This window comes from Tachypleus tridentatus, chromosome 11 (genome assembly GCF_004210375.1).
Source record: "Tachypleus tridentatus isolate NWPU-2018 chromosome 11, ASM421037v1, whole genome shotgun sequence".
In the NCBI taxonomy this organism is placed as follows: domain Eukaryota; kingdom Metazoa; phylum Arthropoda; class Merostomata; order Xiphosura; family Limulidae; genus Tachypleus; species Tachypleus tridentatus.
The window spans coordinates 74,585,143-74,604,632 of record NC_134835.1 but is presented as its reverse complement, the minus strand read 5'-3'; the positions used below and the strand labels follow the sequence as shown (position 1 = coordinate 74,604,632).

The 19,490-nt window shown below is 33.9% G+C and overlaps 1 protein-coding gene across 5 annotated transcripts in view; it reads left to right on the top strand.

The window, feature by feature from the left end:
- Positions 1–19,490, top strand: part of LOC143232478 (muscleblind-like protein 1) — a 167,844-nt gene that overhangs the window by 85,531 nt on the left and 62,823 nt on the right. For 4 of the 5 annotated variants that reach the window (XM_076468009.1, XM_076468006.1, XM_076468008.1 and 1 more), the window contains one exon: positions 18,788–19,488. In XM_076468009.1, the coding sequence (XP_076324124.1) occupies positions 19,327–19,488 (162 nt within the window). In that variant the 5' untranslated portion in view covers positions 18,788–19,326. Of the gene's footprint in view, positions 1–8,518; positions 8,538–18,787; positions 19,489–19,490 lie in introns of those variants that run through there. The other variant, XM_076468007.1, reaches the window with a different exon arrangement.

Genomic DNA, 19,490 nt, shown 5'->3' with positions numbered 1-19,490 from the left:
TTAGTAGAGCTAAGACAGCGAGCTTTATCACTGATCATGTTTCCTGTAAGCATAAATGGATACAAAGAATTTTCTACGATTCTATACTAGAAAAAAATTAATTTTCATAAAAAGTAAAGGCTTATAAAAAGTCATTCCTAGATGTGTCCTCAAAGCCACGTAGAATGATACAAATATTGAAATTCTAAGATGTATATATATATATATATATTAAATAAGGAATATTGTTTCTGTTTTGTTTTTTACAGATTCAGAATGTGCATGTGAAATGTGAAGAATGTTTAAATCTAAATGTAACACTGCGCAGTTTTTGTAGTTTAAGATGAGATCAAATGTGAGTTTAATAGAATAATATATCCAGCTCGACATCTGTAAAAGACAAGCTTTAGAAAACTAAGTATTTCAGGTTTTTACTACGACCCTACAACGATAAATGCATTCATTATATTTATGTTAACGCTAACGTTGTATTCCTGGGTTTCCAGCTTACCCCTTTCACACCATTAGTTGTTAAGAATGGTTTCAGACCATATTCTCGTATGGGGAGAAAAAATGAATAAAAAATGGACTATTTGACGGTTAAGAAAAGATTTAGCAAATAGAAAGGAAACAGGAGAGGGTAACCACGTGGGTTGACAAAAAGGCTTCAGCCATCTGTGTCACCCTGTGACAGTGAAAGGGGTGAATCAAAAGAGCACGTGCTTTCGTAATCGGCGTACCTTTTAATGTTTTGACCTGATGTGATAGGAACACCACGCCTTTTGAAAAGCTTAGCAAGCAATAAGCTTTTCTGGATGTAGCCAATAAACATATGTCACGATAATACATGGTGGAGGGAAATGTCTCGATAGAATAATGACCTATGGAATTACTATTCTTCTAGTAATAGCGCGGATGTTTCCCGCCAAATAATCACAGATGCTGAGAATGTTGCCCCTTGTTCTCGGAAAGAAGAAAGATTTACCTTTTTAACACAGGTATGAGAAATGTTAAACGGATTTAGAAAAAGCTGTTTTTTTTTAATGTAATTGATGGTGTAATTTTTAAATTTTCATTTAACTCAAGTTTTGTTACTAGCAGTTCGTACCATTTCCACTAGTCATTATTGTTCTTGTACTCAGCAAGTACAAATATTCGCTAGTTACATACTTAATGGTATAATTCTGTAGTTATTACATTGTGTGTTTTCTTATAGGAGAATCACATCGGGCTATCTCCTGTGTCCACCGAGCAGAATCGAATTCCTGATTATAGAGTTCTAAATCCAAAGTTTTACTGCTGTACCCTCGGGAACTAGTTATTATGTGATGACATTGTTTGCACCATGCTTTCTGAAATTTTGTGGTGGATTAAAACCACGCTCGCAAGGCAGCGAAATATGTTGTTCATTTCCAAGTCATTTGTTTTGAAATGATTCCTTCCAGTTTTAAGCATTTTGAGGGTTAGTATCAATTACATAGGTAAGCGTCAGGCATTGTAAATTGGGGGTCGTTGAATAAGTTATTTATTGTTTAATTTGTTTTAATTTTCAATCAAAACTGAAAAGATATAACATGATCAATAATGCTCTTTAATAATATGTATGCACAAGGGTAAAATTCATTTTCAGAATTCGAGATGATGTTGACGTGTGTGTGTGTGTAACATTTTCAATTGCAGTTGCACAAAATGAGTAAACAGATCAAATGTATGTAACAAACACACCGTGCCATTCGACAAGAAGTCACACAGGAATGACTAGAAATCAACTTTATTTTCTGTGTTTGATTTAAGTCAATTGATTTTTTTAATGTGGTTTCGTCAGCATATTAACCTCAGACGAACAAGTGATCGCGAGAAAAGCGTACTGGGGACTAACGAACAAGGAAGGTTGAACAGAAGGATGACTTGAATGATTGACTTTTGATCAGGTTTAATTTATACGTAGTTGGATTAACAGACTGGCTGATCAATGGGCAGATGATCTGGTTTAATTTATACATGGATTAACAGACTGGCTGATCAATGGGCAGATGATCTGGTTTAATTTATACATAGATTAACAGACTGGCTAATCAATGGGCAGATGATCTGGTTTAATTTGTACATAGCTAGATTAACAAACTGGCTGATCAATGGGCAAGTGATCTTATTTAATTTATACATAAATTAACAGACTGGCTGATCAATGGGCAGATGATCTGGTTTAATTTGTACATAGCTAGATTAACAGACTGGCTGATCAATGGGCAGATGATCTGGTTTAATTTATACATAGATTAACAGACTGGCTGATCAATGGGCAGATGATCTGGTTTATTTTGTACGTAGCTAGATTAACAGACTGGCTGATAAATGGGCAGATGTTCTGGTATAATTTATACATAGTTAGATTAACAGACTAGCTGATCAATGGGCAGGTGATCTGATTTAATTTATACGTAGTTAGATTAGCAGACTGGCTGATAAATGGGCAGATGATCTGGTATAATTTATATGTAGTTAGATTAACAGACTGGCTGATCAGTGGGCAGGTGATCTGATTTAATTTTTATATAATTAGATTAACAGATTGGCTGATCAATGGACAGAATAGCGGAAAATGTTATTGGACGATTGTTTATTTGTTTGTTTTGAATTTCGCGCGAAGTCACTCGAGGTCTAACTGTGTTAGCCGTTCCTAACTCCGAAGTGATAGACTAGAAGAAAGGAAGCTAGCCAGCTCTTTGGCTCTTCTTTGCCAATGAACAGTGGGGTTATAATATTTCCACGGCTGAAAGGGCGGGCATGTTCGGAAACGGTAATCGGACCCTCAAATCTCACATTGCGAATAGAGTGCCCTAACCAATCAGGCCCTGCTGAGCCATATTAATGGAAAGACTAAAATATTAACATTTAGATTGGCTTTTAAAAGTACTAAAAGAATGCCAGACATTCGACTGGATTGCCTGACACAAGAATGAATGTACGTTAACTTATGGAGCAAACAGGCAGTCGAAAACGTTATTTGACGTACTAGGTCAATAAACTCTTCCAACAAATTAAAAGAGCAAATATTTTCTAATTAAATTGTTTTTATAACAGACGAACTGAAATTAAGTTAAATTTTAGGAGCACCAGTTAATTAGTAAAAATAGTTTCTTGAAGATATGCCATTAAATACATAAGTAATCAGAAGTTTAAAGTGGTGTGATCTGACTTAGAATCGACTCCACTAAAAATACCATTTAATAAGTCTGGGATCCATTGACATTGATACAAACTCTGTATTTGAGATGTAAAACTCAGAAGGTTTTTATTTCAGCTTATATCCCATTCATCAGACAATTTATCGCCATGTTCTCCGCAATCTTGTTTTTGTGGGAAAACTTGCACTAACATTTTCCAACATTAGGTAGTTCGAACTAACTTCTAAAACAGCTTAAAGAAACAAACTATTATAGAACGGATTTTATGCTTAAGACAGGTACAAACCCAAATGTATATTTTATGTTTAACTGTCATATGAGCTGTGGTGGTTGAAGACATACCCATAAAGGCTGGAAAATGTATTGTTCATTTGAAGCATTGTACGATACGTGTTGAAGTGATTTCTTTCAGTTTTAAGCATTTGGGTGTTAGAGTCTGTTACATAGGTAAGTGTCAAATGCTGAAGACCGAGAATGTTGAATAAGATTTGGGCTTATGGCGTTCTCGTATTCGGTGCCTTTTGAGATTTCAGAGGCTTTCTGTAGAGCTGGTCAGTACACGACCTTTATGGTTCCTCATACGTTATAGCATTTCATAGTCGAGCGACGTGACCTCGGGCAATATAATTTATCAGAACAGTCATGTGACTGAATTCATTCAAAATATTTTTCAACAGCAAATAAGACCCCCAAGAAGCAGAATGAAATCTGTGAACTGCTCGAGTCTTTATAAAGTCAAATAATCACTGTTTGATCACTGATACTTCTACCAGTTGCTTTCTCTACGTGACAACCATGATGTGCAGATGTGGTTATCTCATTCTTACTTTTACCACGAGCAGGATTTGAACCAGGGCATCTCCCATGCCAGACGGGTGCTATAAAAACAGAACTCAAGGGTTAACCCAATAGCAATTGCTGGTAAGACGCTTTTTACTTAAATTATCGAATTTTTCCCCATTCACAAACAGTGTCCATCTTCATATTTTATGTGAGGGTTGCTTGTTCGTTTGTTTTGAATTTCACGCAAACCTACACGAGAGCTATTTGCGCTAGCCGTTTGTAATTTAGCAGTATAAGACTAGAGGGAAGGCAGCTAGTATTCACCACCCACTGCCAACTCTTGTGTTACTCTTTTACCAACGAATAATGGGATTGACCGTCACCTTATAACGCCCCCATGGCTGAAAGAGCCAGTATGTTTGGTCTGATGTGGATTCGAACCCGCGACCCTCAGATTAAGAGTCGAGTGCCTTAACCTCCTGGTCATGCCGGGCCATCTGAGGGTTGAGGAACAACTTTAAGCTGGATGCCAGTTTTCTTTTTTTTTCTATTTCTTTGGCTAGGAGGCTCAGTAGCTGCCTTCCTTCTAGTCTTCCACTGCTAAATTAGGGATGGTTAGCGCAGATAGCCCTCGTGTAGCTTTGCGTGAAATTCAAAACAAAACAAAATTATTTGGCTAGAAGTCAAACCCTGGACTTTTCGCATGCATACCAATTGAAGTGAGTGCATACCAAGTGAGTTAAAGGGTTATTCCAGTGATGGGTTCTTTTAAAGCACTTGCTTTATTTTTGTTAACTACTGAAAGTGCTACACGTATGGTGTTCATCCTGTAGTTGACCTGCCACGTGAATCTGAGATTGTTCAGGTTACAACATCTGACGATTGCTACTTTTGTCTAAAACCTCCGTCCACAACTGCAGGGAACGTTGTTACACAGTTACGGTGTCAGAAGAATTTATTGCATCACTCTTTTCACACTTTGTTTCGGAATCATCAACTGTTTTAAGGCCCAAATATTGCATCACTTTTTGCATCACTTTGATTTTCACTGAGAATTTCGGAATCATCAACTGTTTTGGAAAGAAACAATGCCCAAATGCATGTAGGTGACACTGTGCTTCGCTGATGATGATGTACCTAGAGAATTGTCGACTTTCGTCTAGTGATCTCAAAAGAGTATAGCAGGAAACTTCATAGTTCCTTGTCAAAACCTGCACTGTCCAGTCTCGTCTATGCTCAGATGTTTTCCTAGAAAGACGGCCAAGAAAGAAATCACAACTCGCCAAAAAGATGAGGACTATGAGACTGAACTGAGCCAAGTATAGACTGTTTCAATGATCTTCTCAGGCGAACCAAAGTTCAACCTGCACGGGTCTGATGAGAAGCACATTCTACGAAATCGATGTGAAGAAGAGTTCCATCTAGCGTGTTTAAATATAATTGTGAAACATCTGCAGGGTGAAATGATACGGGGATGCAGATGTGGCCAAGACGTAGGAAGAATGCATTTTGTGAGAGGTACTGTCAATGCCAACAAGTACGTCGAGTTTATCAGTTCGGGATAACTTTGGTGGAGTTGACCAGTGCACATTCTAGGACGACTCTGTTCCATGTAACAGGACTAAAAAGATTGGTAATTTTCATGTATTTTATGCAGTAGACAAGAAACAAATATAAAAATTCACTCTATGAGTATTGAAAAGAAATCTTAGGTTTTATTTAGTTGCTTCAGGTGGAGGTCTTCGAAGGAAGAGTATCCAACGATTAAGCTGATAAGCCAAAACTCCAGGTCTTAACCCCAATGGAAAATGCTGAAAGGTAATGAATAACAATGTGCAAGAAAACTAAAACTAAAAGCACCTTGGAACTGCAGGAAGTCCCAATCAATACGTGGCATCAAAAACTGACTCTCTGTACATTCAAATCCTCGTGCATTCTATGCCATGGTGATGTTAAGCAGTTATCAAGGGTAGAGGAGGCACAACCAAATACTAAAATAAGAAAGTTTCTACGATTATTATTTTTTCAATTACATTTGTGACGTTATCTTTATATCTAGGTTTTCATACTCGGGAAACATTTTTATACTTGCCAAGCATTATTTGGTAATCTGTTGTAATACATTTATCACGGTTGGTTTCTAATAAAAACGCATATACGTGTTTTAATGGCTGAAAGATAAGCCAGCTTACACCACACAAAGTCTATAACCGTTTTGCACTTCTGACACTTTCACAATCTCATAAAAACACAGGAACAAAACGACGAAAAATATGAAAAATTGTAGGATGCAAGAATGCTTTCCACAACCGTATGTGGGAATAATTATGAACATTGAAGCGACTCCACAAAACATTAGCAAATAATCAAGTGTGAAGTTAAAATGGATATTACTGTTTTTAAAGGACGAGTACCACAAGCGAAATGTATTCTCGCAACAGGACACGTGAACATAACTAATGATGTATCGATTTTAGAATTTAAATACAGATGCAATATTTATAAGAGTCTGTATTTCTAATTTTTGTAGCGCAGTTAAATAAAGAGAATTAATAATGAAGCGTTAAGAGAATTTCAATGGCAAATAATCTAATGAACATATATTTAGATAAATAACTTATAGATTAATTTAAGAGAAAACAAAGAAAGCAGTAGAACATAAGTATAGAAAGGCCAGAAAATGGCTAAACAGATGGGATCATGGGGAATAATTTTTTATGTGTTTTATTTCTCTCAGAGTTTCTAATCGTTTCATGATTTTTTCACTGCGTCTTGTATCATATTTTCATAATACCAAAAAACAGTTACAAATATCTTAATATAAAATATGTGGACATCGTTATAAGTCCAGTACATTCTATTTTTTTTATGATTACACTTATTTTAGATCCAGTGTTGCTGTCAAATTATTTTAATATTTGTGTATTTCAAAAATAAATATATACAAACTGTACCATAACTTGTAACCAGCCGTTACATGGCAGCTTCTTATGATCCTGTGACACTCCCCAAGATGTTATATAAAACCAAATTACTGTTTGGATTTATTTAGGATAACACTCGTGTCTTCTTTATTTTTTAAATTAATAAAACACACCCAGCTCGAGTTGTAAAAAACTCAGTTTGTGATTGGATTATTGTTAACACGTCGATTACAATTTGTAAGTTAATAAAGAAACAGCAAAAATAGCATGACCGTCCATTATCGCTCTACCTATATGAACTCTTTAGTTATATTCAAATTAACTCTCAGATTGGAAGTTAGCTTCGTGAGGCCATTGGACAGAAAATGATTTGGGGTATATGTCGTAATATATATATATATATAACAAATAAAGAGATAATCGCACACTTTGAAAAATTACTAACACTGAAATTATGTCTAAAGACTTAATAGTTCCACAATTATTATAACTTCTACGGTCATGCACCAGAAGCCTATCATGAAGCGAAGGAGTTAATGAACAAAACCTTTTCCAATCTATTCAACTGAAAGTTGTAGTTTTCCGCACAGTATCAACTGTTATCAGCCCAGATACGGATCGATAGCCAACTCAATGGTATATTGCCTGGCTGAAAAAAACTAGTATGTATTAAAATATTAATAACTATTTAACAGCTCATGAGTTATTAACCAGCTGTTAATTTTCTGATAAAACGTTAGAGTTGAGACATTTGGTTTCTATACCTAATGTTCCTTGGCATCAAACATCTGTGTAATTTTGTATTGCATTATAATTTACACAAAAGGTATTAACGCCTTAAATATTCATATTCATGTTGTATTAATTAGTTTGATGAATAAAACATTAATAATGATGTACTCATAAATTAAGAAAAAATAACCTTGCATAGTGTATGGGTTTATATGTTAACCTGTGCTTCATTACACTTCCAGGACAAGTGACGTAACTAGCATCGATTTGAAGTTTCTATATTGCAACATGTTCCTATATTTACGAACTAGTAAGTGCGTGTAAAATAACAAGTAGGAGAGGTGTAGAGATATCTGATCAAACTCTTGTTTGTTCACCATCATGATTACTGTTTTACCTTTTTTTTTCATTTTATAAATAGAGCTGCACATCATAAACGTAATTAACAAACGTATGTTATTACGATAAATTTATCAGTTGAACAGTTTCGTTAAAAGCGTATGTAACAGTGTCTAAGAAAGTGGCATATAGTATTGGTTTTTGTTCATCTTTTGCAGTGTGTAGGCTCCGTAGAATGTTTGATATTATTGCTATAAGCTATATTTTTAATGTTTTGTTAGCTAGACGGTGTGAAGTGATATACCAGATTGGCGTAGAAAATGCTAGGGGACTTTACGTCAATTTTTTTAATACACTCGTTATTAGACTATAAATATGGAATTAGCTTTGTTTGTTTGTTTGAAGTTAAGCACAAAGCGATACAATGGGCTATCTGTGCTCTGCTCACCATGGGTATGGAAACTCAGATTCTAGCGTTGTAAATCCGCAGACATTTCGCTATGCCACTGGGGAGCATAGGATTAGCTACACGTCGAGGGGATATTTGAAGAACAGATAGAAGAAAAGATACAAGAGTTGTGTCAAGAAGGCGGTAAGAATTGTTTCGAGTCAGTAGATTAAAAAATCACTGTGTTTTGGTATGAATTGTGAAATAATACACGTCAGTTTATTTTTTATGTCAGAGCAGAGTAGTTAGCATCTTTCGTAAATGTGGGCCACAAGTTCTACAGTGTACAAAACTTTCAAAAACCTATAAAGATGAAATTAACTAATTTATTATCACTTATGTGAACTAGACTTTAAATTATTGTCACCATATAATTTAAAAGAACTCGCCATCGAAAGAAAGTTAGAACAATATTGTCAATCTTAAGGAACTTCATATCAATCTGAATTTCACCAAAAATATAACAATGTAAAGTTTGACTTTAGTTTTTCCTTTTTTGTCTTTGATCCGAGCTAAACAAACTGGTTATGGTTGAGTTGTATCATTCCTTAGTATAAATGAGATTATAAAACCTAAACTAGATCAATATATGTTCTGCATAAACATTGTTTCAAGAGTCAGGGGGTGGGTCTTAACTAGCAAAACAGCATTATTGGGGTAGATCAGGGGTGTAGCCGAAGAGGATCGAAGAACATCCCAAAATTCTAAAAAATACATTATCTTCTGATTTTAAAATTAAACATGTGATTCTGATGTAAATAATTTAAATTATGTCTGCAGGAGAAACTCTCCTCACTTTTTTGGAAACCCCCACCCACACACTCTGTACTGTTGGCTACGCCCCTGAATTAGATGTTTACTTTTCTGACATATTACATGTTGAAATTTTCATCGCTTTGTATAAAATTTCTGAGTACAAAAACAATGTTTCACACAGTAACAAGCTGGTAGAGTTTCTGAGTACAAAAACAATGTTTCACACAGTAACAAGCTGGTAGAGTTTCTGAGTACAAAAACAATGTTTCACACAGTAACAACCTGGTGGAGTTTCTGAGTACAAAAACAATGTTTCACACAGTAACAACCTGGTGGAGACAGAAAAGGAAACTTGATGATGAGTATTGGTCGCGGTCATTCTTAATGGTTTATTGGTGGGCATGCAATTCACACTAACTTGATTTTGAATCAGCTAGTTTTCGTTAGCATTATTTAAGAGATTTACTTATTTCTCTTCACTTACTTTTAAACTAAGCAATTTTAATTGCGATCAGTAAGTTGAATGTGATGATTTCCTGCTATACTCTAACTGTAAGCTTAAGATTATTTTTCTATGTGTTTTATCTCTCTTACAGCCTGCGGTCAGTTATGGTAAAACGTTTTCAAAGAAAATTAAACTATTCCTATAAACAGTGTAGAATGTTCTGTTGTAGGGTTTAATCTGTCACCTTTTTAATTTTCTTTCGTAAGACATACATGCGAAGTGTGTTTTTTTTTATTTTTTGTAAGCTTGACGTAGTTGTCGTTCACAGCGATGAAGATTGATACACGTGGTGCATTTTTGTTGTTTTCTTTGTTTTGGTTTGGTTTGTTTTGAATTTCGCGCAAAGCTACTTGAGGGCTATCTGCGCTAGCCGTCCCTAATTTTGAAGTGTAAGACCAGAGAAAAGGCAACTAGTCATCATCAGTTACCGCCAACTCTTGGGCTACTCTTTTACCAACGAATAGTGGGATTGATCGTAACAATATAACACCCCCACGGCTGAAAGGGCGAGCATGCTTGATGTGACGGGAATTGCAACCCGCGACCCTGTTTTCTTTGTAGTGTATTTGTCTTTTGATTTATTTTTTGATATTATTTTAGGCCTAAAGACTGTGTTTGTTATACACAGTAAAAGCCTGTAAACATTAGGTTCAAGCTCATTATATTTTTATCACTACATTCTTTATCTAATATATTAAGGATTTTCAAGAATTACAATAGTGAATAATAATAGTATTTTAACCTTGCTGTTTTCCATAACCACTGCTGACGACTCGTTTTGTTCAATCGAGAAGTGATTGGTTGGTACACAATAATAGACGCACTAGTAGTCGAAACAGTGTTTTTATAAGCCATTTGTTACAATAACAACTGATTTGGTCAAGCTGGCGAAACATGAGAATTGTTTATAATTAGCAAAGCCAAAAGTAGAGCAAATATGTACATATATGTATATAATTTGCTGAGAACATATTTTTGTGATTGATGTTTAGAACTTCAGTATATGACATCACACTTCCCTCAAAGACCTTTGATAATTCTTTTCAGAAAATGCTTCTGTAATGCGTGAAACGTTTAATCGATTTTGTTTGTTTGTTTGTTTGTAGTTAAGCACAAAGCTGCACTAAGGGTATCAAAACCCTGGTTCTAGCGTTGTAAGTCCGCAGACATAGCGAGGTTAATCGAAACCTCTGAAGCGTAAAAACATGCAGGAACTAGACAGCGACTAGGCTCCATTAATTTGCATTGTCAGCCTTGAAACGACGACCTTGAGAATCATTTATGCTAAGTTGTCTGTGAGAAAGACTACCTTTTAAGTCGGTGCTTGGGAGTGAGATACTGAAATAATAGTACATTTTTTCGACATTATGGGGCGGTGCTTGATGCTATCTCACGCTTGAATTAAACGATGATTTATAGAAAATAATTATCCTTGAACTTACTGAAACCATGACATTTATATACAAGGCCATCTAAAATATGCTCTATGCAGTTATAAAATTTATTATAATGACTGATTGTAACCTTAATGGCCAGTATGCGTGGACTATGAATCCTAGGGTTTGTGGTTCTTGTATCGTTGTCAGAAAAACCATGTTCTGCACGTTGGAGACACATGTTCGCTATAAGAGTGACAGTCAAATACCACTGTTTGGTCAGGTGTGCGCAAAAATTCTAAAAAAAACACTCAAACGAAAACTGATACTTTAACACATACGCGTAACATTATAATTAAGTAAAATGTGCATATATGTACTAAAAAGTACACTTGTCGGTTGATTGAAACTAGCAGACCAGTTTAAAAATATCACACTTGTTTGCTGTTTAAGTTTAGAAACCAATGCAAAATTATTTTGTGTTTGTGCGACAATTTTAATTGCATACATACACAATACTTATATGATGAAGTCAAAATACTGAACGTACTGATTATTAAAGTAAACATAGAAATAGAACACAATACACATTTAAATAAAGTGTACAAAAGAATATAAAATAACACATGATCTTACTAATTAAACAACCCAGAGGAAGCAGTATTTTGCCGGTCGAGCCATAAAGTGTTCAGCTAAATCTAGGGGGATCCGAAGGCATTTCCCCAGTTAAATTTTTAATTTTAAAGGCACGTGATCACTAGCCTAAAATGTGGTAGGTCTTGTTAAAATTGATGTGTGAATAAAAAATAAGATACTTGTACCGACGTTATGATAGAGACATATTACGCCGATGTATTTTTTTTTTTTTTTTTTTGCTTATACCAGTATAGAATTTGTGTGCTAGGTACCGACTGGGTCTCGACTCTTGCTCGCTACTTTTTATTGGAGAACCTTTGTACAAAGCTACACAGAGGGCTATGTGCACATAGCTGTCCCTAATTTTGAACTAATATACTAGAGGGAAGGTTGCTAGTCACAACACACATCATCAACTTTAGGTTACTCAGTAGTTTTATTTGACCGACATACTTCTAACTCACTCTCAGTCTCGACGTGCGTTTTTGCGACAACGGGCTGAAGCGTAAATCCCCTGATTCACAGCCTGCTTGTATGTTGGTTTTAGCGTAAAACTTCACAATGTACTATCTGCGCTCTAGTCTTCCAAGTCATTAATAAGTGTTTTTTCTTATAGCAAAGCCACATCGGGCTATCTGCTCACCCCACCGAGGGGAATCGAACCCTTGATTTTAGCGTTGTAAGTGCGGAGACATACCGCTGTACTAGCGGGGGGCAAGTCCTTAATAACTTATGGAAAACTATTAACGGTATCATCACACTAACCACTGAACAACTCCCGACTCGTTGCCTCTAGCTGAGCAACTACCAATAATATGCAAAGACCATTATCAAGACAAAAAAACAAACAAACTACAGTAGCCAGTATTTTCTGAATATAAAATTAACTAAGCATATAATTCACACATTTGATAGTTCTTTGTATACAAATTACAAGAAAAGGTGTGAATGTGTTTCACATTTCCGACAGTGATACACATTTTTAATGCACATGATACGTTAAGAAGTGGAATGTGGGAACAAATTACAGAACATTAAGTACAAGGCATTCAAAAACTTTGTAAAATATTTTTCATTCTTTTAAGTGAAATTATAAATGTGCATACATGAATTATTGAAGAAAGCCAAAGATATGATAATGAAACACCACATGACTTATAAGAAATCATAAATCACATATTGTAGTCTTTGCTCATTTTTTGGAAGAATTTTTTTTTATGTTTACGTACAAATGTGTTTTTCTTAAACAAAAAATCTAGACACCTAATAGTAGTCATATTTTATATGTAATAAATACGTAAGTGCGGCTTGTTCTAGGTTGCTGTGAAATCTCATGCACTGACATTGATAACAGTTTGATAGATCACTGTTTATCTAACTTCTAAACACAAGTTGTGTATACGGCTGTATGTGTGTAACACAAATAACAATAATGTTTTCTAAACACAACTGTATAAACAGCTAATTAATTATCATCGAATGCTTGAGTGAAGCATCGAGTTGTTGATTTATGACACATCTAGTTTTTATGTCGCCGTTTCTCCAGATAGAAATCGAGGTTTTTTCTTTCACGAATCTTGTCACATTAAGTCTCAGAGCAACTTTTAATTTGTTAATGCCTATAAAATCATAATGTACGATATATTGCATTCGTATTGCTTCATTAATTGAGGAGCCACATAGCGGTGGCAGATTTGATATCCCTTCACTTGCCACATAGCTTCAGAAAGAAAAACAGCAAAGATATGTAGGTGTTCTGGCCTACAACTTCCCACAACACTGCCACCTTTTGCTGTCTTCAACCAGTTGTGGGAAAGTAATTATTCTGTAGTAGAAATACAATACTACCGAAGACTATAAGAATAAATGTATCGTTTGATGTTGGCAATTCAGCCCCACTTGAGTACTATAAACTTCTGTTTAGTTAGGAAGTAGGAAAGTTTAGTCATACAATAGAAAAATAACCATAGTTAGAGAGGTAACAAAATATACTAGAACTTCTTCACTAATATTTGAACCCTATCCTTTATCTGTACTGTCTTACTATTCACTAACCAAAAGTTTGTCTTCATTTTGTTTTGCCATATCATAGGGCAAGCAAGCAATTAGTAGGTTGGCCCTCTCTCTTCGGCCAAGAAATGTAAAGAGACTTGATTGATAAAAAAACAAACTTTGTTCTGTACATAGGCGCGTATACCATTCGAAATCTTTGCATATACTAAGCACTTGAATTTCTTGGCTCCAATGGTTTGCACCATCTTTAATTTCTGTTGGATCTGCTCCAGACTCTCATGGGCCTAAGCTTATTACAAGTAGTTTTGACCGCAAATGTTTATTATCGGCATTTATGCAAGGTAACAAATCTTTTTCTTTCTTTTTTTTTTAGGTAGCGTTTCCCCAATTAAAATAGTTCATAACGAAATGGGCCATCTAATAAGCTTTCGTCACGAAATGAGATTTGTTAGAGGTCTAAACGTAGGCCCTATCGTTTAGCCCCTTAAAAAAAGAAAAATGTGCTAATCATAGGCCTACGGCGGTACTACTTACAGAATATTATATATTTATCTGCACCTAGGCCTTGCAGAAAAACTATGTTATAAAGTGTTGTCTGTGGTTACGAGAGGTGGTGGCAAAAATATACATTGACGTCATTGTGGAACACTTTTAATAAAAGTATACTCGAGCACAACTTGGTATTGATGCCTGATGGGTTTTTTTACATAATTTAATAAATAAAACATAAAATATGGGGGCTTCATTTGTCTATTCTGTGTTAATGCTTCGTTCGTTACACTAGTTTGTTATTTATTTCATATTCGTGTATACTAAACGTGTAAGTGTTAGGTTTGTAGATGATGTTATTATTTCAAAATAAAGTTTATTTCTGTGATGTAGACATAAAATAAAATTTGAGAAAGGTACAAATAAAAATAATGATTTAGTTGTCTGAATCAATATTGTTTTGTTTTTGAATTTCGCACAAAACTACTCGAAGGCTAGCCATCCCTAATTTAGCAGTGTAAGACTAGAGGGAAGGCAGCTAGTCATCACCACCCACGGCCAACTCTTGGGCTACTCGTTTACCAACGAATAGTGGGATTGATCGTCACATTATAACAACCCCACGGCTGAAAGGGCGAGCATGTTTGGTGCGACCGGGATTCGAACCCGCGACCCTCGGATTACGAGTCGAACGCCTTAACACACTTGGCTATGCCGGGCCCTGAATCAATATAATTTGGGCGATTCAGTATTGGAAGGTTCATAACTAGGATCATCGAAACACTGCTAAGCATAGTGTGGTTTATAAGTAACCAAACATATACCGCATATGTAAGTGTAAGTATATAAATATTTATTTTTCTGAAACAAACTTAAGGTTATAGACCTTTACTTCAGAAACAGTTATTTTTAGCATTTTAAATTATAATGTTTTTATTATTTTCTTGTTGAAACTTGCATAAATATTTTCATATTTATTGTAAAATAATTTGAATTTTTTAATTATAGTTTGTTGATTAATTCCATTTTAAATTCGTTTTTTTTTACTAATGTACTAACATTACAAATAAAATACTGTGTTTAAAGTTTGAGTAACTGTAAATTTATAATATTTTGCTTAAATATATAGCAACAGTAACAAGAGAAGGAAAGTTATAGATTTCAACTATAATACTTCATCTATCAAAAATATCTACATAATATCACCATCAACTGTTTTAATTCACAGCTCCACTCCCCCACCAAAGTGGCACAACGGTACGTCTACGAACTTAAAACGCTATAAACCAGGTTTCGATATCTGTGATGGACAGTGTATAGATAGCCCCTTGTATAGCTTTGTGTTTAACTATAAATAATTTAGTACAACGTTCTAAGTAATGTTCTGTACAACAAAGAGTTGTATTTTCTGTTCCTAAAGGATACATTTTGTGGATATCATAATTAATTTCAGCATTATTTATACTAATTAAATCATGGATTTACCGATATGATAAAGCAAATTAACTATAATTGGAGCCTCTTGGAGGTTTTCGTTTCCATAGAAATTAAAGATTGGCAATATAGGCAAAATAATTTGCACCCATCAGGATAACTAATATTTGTTATAAAATTGATTTGTGGAAAAAATAACGCTATTATAAATACAAAATATGGATTACACCTCAACTATTTTTAGAAATAAAAGCTTTTTAATGTTATAAAATAGATAAATTACAAACTTTTAAAGGAATCGCTGTGAAAAATATAGTGAAGTCAAAGATTTGAACTAATTTGACTATTCAAGAATGATTTGTATGTTTGTTTGAAGTTAAATACAAAGTTACCCAATGGGCTATCTGTGCTCGCCACAAGTATCGAAAACCGGTTTTTAGCGTTGTAAGTCCGTTGACATACCGATGTGCCCCAAGGGTAAGTAAAATAAGTAGATTACTTTCTGTAATCTACAAACTGTATTTATCATTATTTTTAATGTTATATTTAACTTTATCACATGAAAGTTATTTATGTTGTAAAATGATCGTTTTCAATCAGTTTTAACTGATTAAAATATGACATTAACAGAAGTTTTATATAACTGAAGACAAATCTAAATATGGATTTGTTTTAAAAGCCAACTTCCTTTGATGCTTTACTAAAATCACTAATAAAGTTTCTTTAGTTTTATTAAGTACTTGAAACGTTTTTGTTAAATTAATTTCATTTATTATTACTTCAGCACAGAACTTTGAAATGCTAGCAAATAAATCCAGAGTTACAGTTAACCATCTTCAATCGGCAGAGCCCCTCAATGACTGAGCGATAAATAAGTCTGAAGGATTATAACATTATAAATAGTTTCAAAATCTGTTGCTTGGATAGTCCATTGTGCAGCCTTGTGCTTAACGATAAAAACAAAAAGTAAAAATCAACACAATTATTTTTTAATTCTTAATTTTAATTTTTAATTAAATTGATCTACATTAATAAGTAAAAATTTACTTTTAAACCTCTCAAGTACATATACATACAGTTTCTGTTCTAAAATCAATTTAAAGGATAATCAAAAGCGTAATTAGGTTTAAGGACATTTAATTTTTTCTATTGACTTCATAATACCTCTTTTGTTACTTTTTGTTGCAATTCTGTATTTCAATCTCTTTAAAAGTACACCACGTAATAATGTACCTCTAGTTATTTCTAATTTTTGAGTAATCGCTTGTTTAGGAAAACATCAGTAACTTTCACAAAAACGATTCTTTAAATTTTCAGCGTTTGAATTATTCTAAACTTTTTGATAATCATATAGAATCTGGTACAACTAGCTTTTCAATTTTTGTAACTAAATGGAAGTTTTACATTTGTTAAAGAAAAAAAATGTTCTAAAGATTGATGAATTGTGTAAATAAGTAAAAAGTTGTTTAGAATTAATTAGAAGCTTTTTTGTTGTCTGTTTGAAATCTATATCTTTGCCAATTTTCAGCTTAAAACTATTTATATCAGAAAGTTGACTTTGTTGAAAATTATAAATTATACTGTAGCCATGGCTCGTGAGTTAAACAAATTAATATTATTATACTACTGTGAAACGAAAGGCGTACATTAGGAATCATATAAATTTTTGTTGGAAATTATCAAAATTAATCCATTTTATTTTATGGAATTTTTTTAGTTTTTTCCTCTCACGTTCTGAGTTTTGGCTGTGAAAATTATTAAAGCATAAAAAATTGCAGTGCAGTTGTCACTACTTAAAACCTTGATTTAAACCATAAGGTTTTTGATTCAAGAATGTAAGCATTTTCACGTTGCAATCGATGTAATTTTATGTTGACAATTTATAAAATAGTTATACTTGCAGAAGTTAAAGAGTGAATTCTATAACGTTCTAACTTCATTAAATGCACGGTATTATTTTAACTTTGAAATTTATCTAAATTCATGCGTTAATATAATGGATTTGAAATTTACATAAACAACAGGTTAAAAGATACACCACATTTTTCGTCTTGTAAAAAGGATTATTATGTATAGTAAAGTAAAAATAAATTCAGTGATGACATATAAAGCATTTTTTAACAGTTTATTTGTATAAGTTTTCACTGAAAATCTATAATTAGCTAGCCATACAGCACATAAAGTACTTGGATGAGAAAAGGCAAAAGGACGTAACTTCCAAGGTATCAAAAATGTTTCAAGTTGCAATAAGATGTAAAAATTAATATAAATATATAAGGCTGCTAGATGGTGTATCCCCACCACATTGTGGATCCAACGTCCGCAACAACCTCCAAAACCTGAGATACATTTTATAATCCAAATGCAGTGTATTTCGTTTATTTTTAATGTATTTTGTTTTGGCTTAAAAATTATGGTTATTACATACATACATATAAAGATAAATATTAACCCAATGTACCACATTCATTTTTCAATTTCAATGTATATTAAATTACTTATTGATTTTTATAGGACATTTTGGCAAACCAGTAAAAATTTATGAAATTACGGCTTCTCATAGTTTATAAGTTTCGTTTCATGATTTATTGTCTGTTTTGGGAATTGGAACAATAACGAAATATAATAGCCTTATTGCGTTTACTGAGTTATTTGCGTGAAATTCAGTTAACTGAAATAAGATTTTTCTTCGAAATTTGTTTATGAGTTTGCGTTGCTTTTAATTTTCATAAATTTCTGTGTCAAGATAACTATATATTTTAATCTATACATATGCCATATCACATGTACGTATCAGCAGTAAAAATAATAAAATAGTTTAAAAAAGTGGAACCATCGACTAAGGTTACTTTTGAAAATATACTAAGAATACAGAAAGTGTTTAAAGCAATACAGAACGTAGAGAATAATAAAAATAATAGAGATAGGAGGTGTTTTGACAGTGCAAAGACTAACAACAGAAAAAATGAGTAAAATCTGTATACAGAACAAAAGGCAAACAAAATTAAGTACACTGATATGTTTCTACTGTAGAAGTTAATTACAACAGATCAAATGCATTTCATTGAGTTATATTCAGTTTATTGCGCATAAATGGTTTTTAACATGAAGTGAAACTCCGAATATTTTAACGTATTTCCTGTTATATAGAAACTAATGACAGCTCTTTTCTTCTGTGTTTGTAGGACTTGTCACTTCTTCAGGAACAAATTCTTTGCTGCCCGTCCACCTTCGCCCATTCTGTCCCAACAGCCGCCCAGTTCCCCCCCAGGAAAACAGACCCAAAAAAGTTAACCAGAAGTTACAACGCTTAATATTACAAGTTGAAGTGTCACTTCATCAGCGTTCGGTCACAGTTAATTCAGAAATTTTGCTTATTATATATATACATACATATATATTTTGTTCTGTCGTTTTTCTTTAGTTAACATATCTGTGATTTTTGCCCGAAGCGGACGTTTCACTGGTAAAACCTCCAACTTGACTTACCTATCATCAAACTCCAGTGTATATGTGTATAATAAATGTGGACTTCTTGCACTGCATTGCTCGTACGGTTAAGTATTTGTGGACAATCTACAAAGATTAAGTAAACCTGAAAAAAAAAACTTGCGTCATCTCCTACCCCGTCACCTGCCAAACGTTGACAGTCGGCCAAGAAAATAACTTTTGTCCTCGACCGACCAGATTTTTTTATTTTTTATAATTTTCGAACTAGCTTCTGATGATGGCCATGAAAGATTCTCGCTGGCTACAGCTTGAAGTGTGCCGAGAATATCAGAGGAATAAGTGCACTCGTCCCGATACAGAATGTAAATTTGCCCATCCGCCCGCTAACGTTGAAGTCCAGAACGGCCGAATTATTGCCTGCTATGATTCAATTAAGGT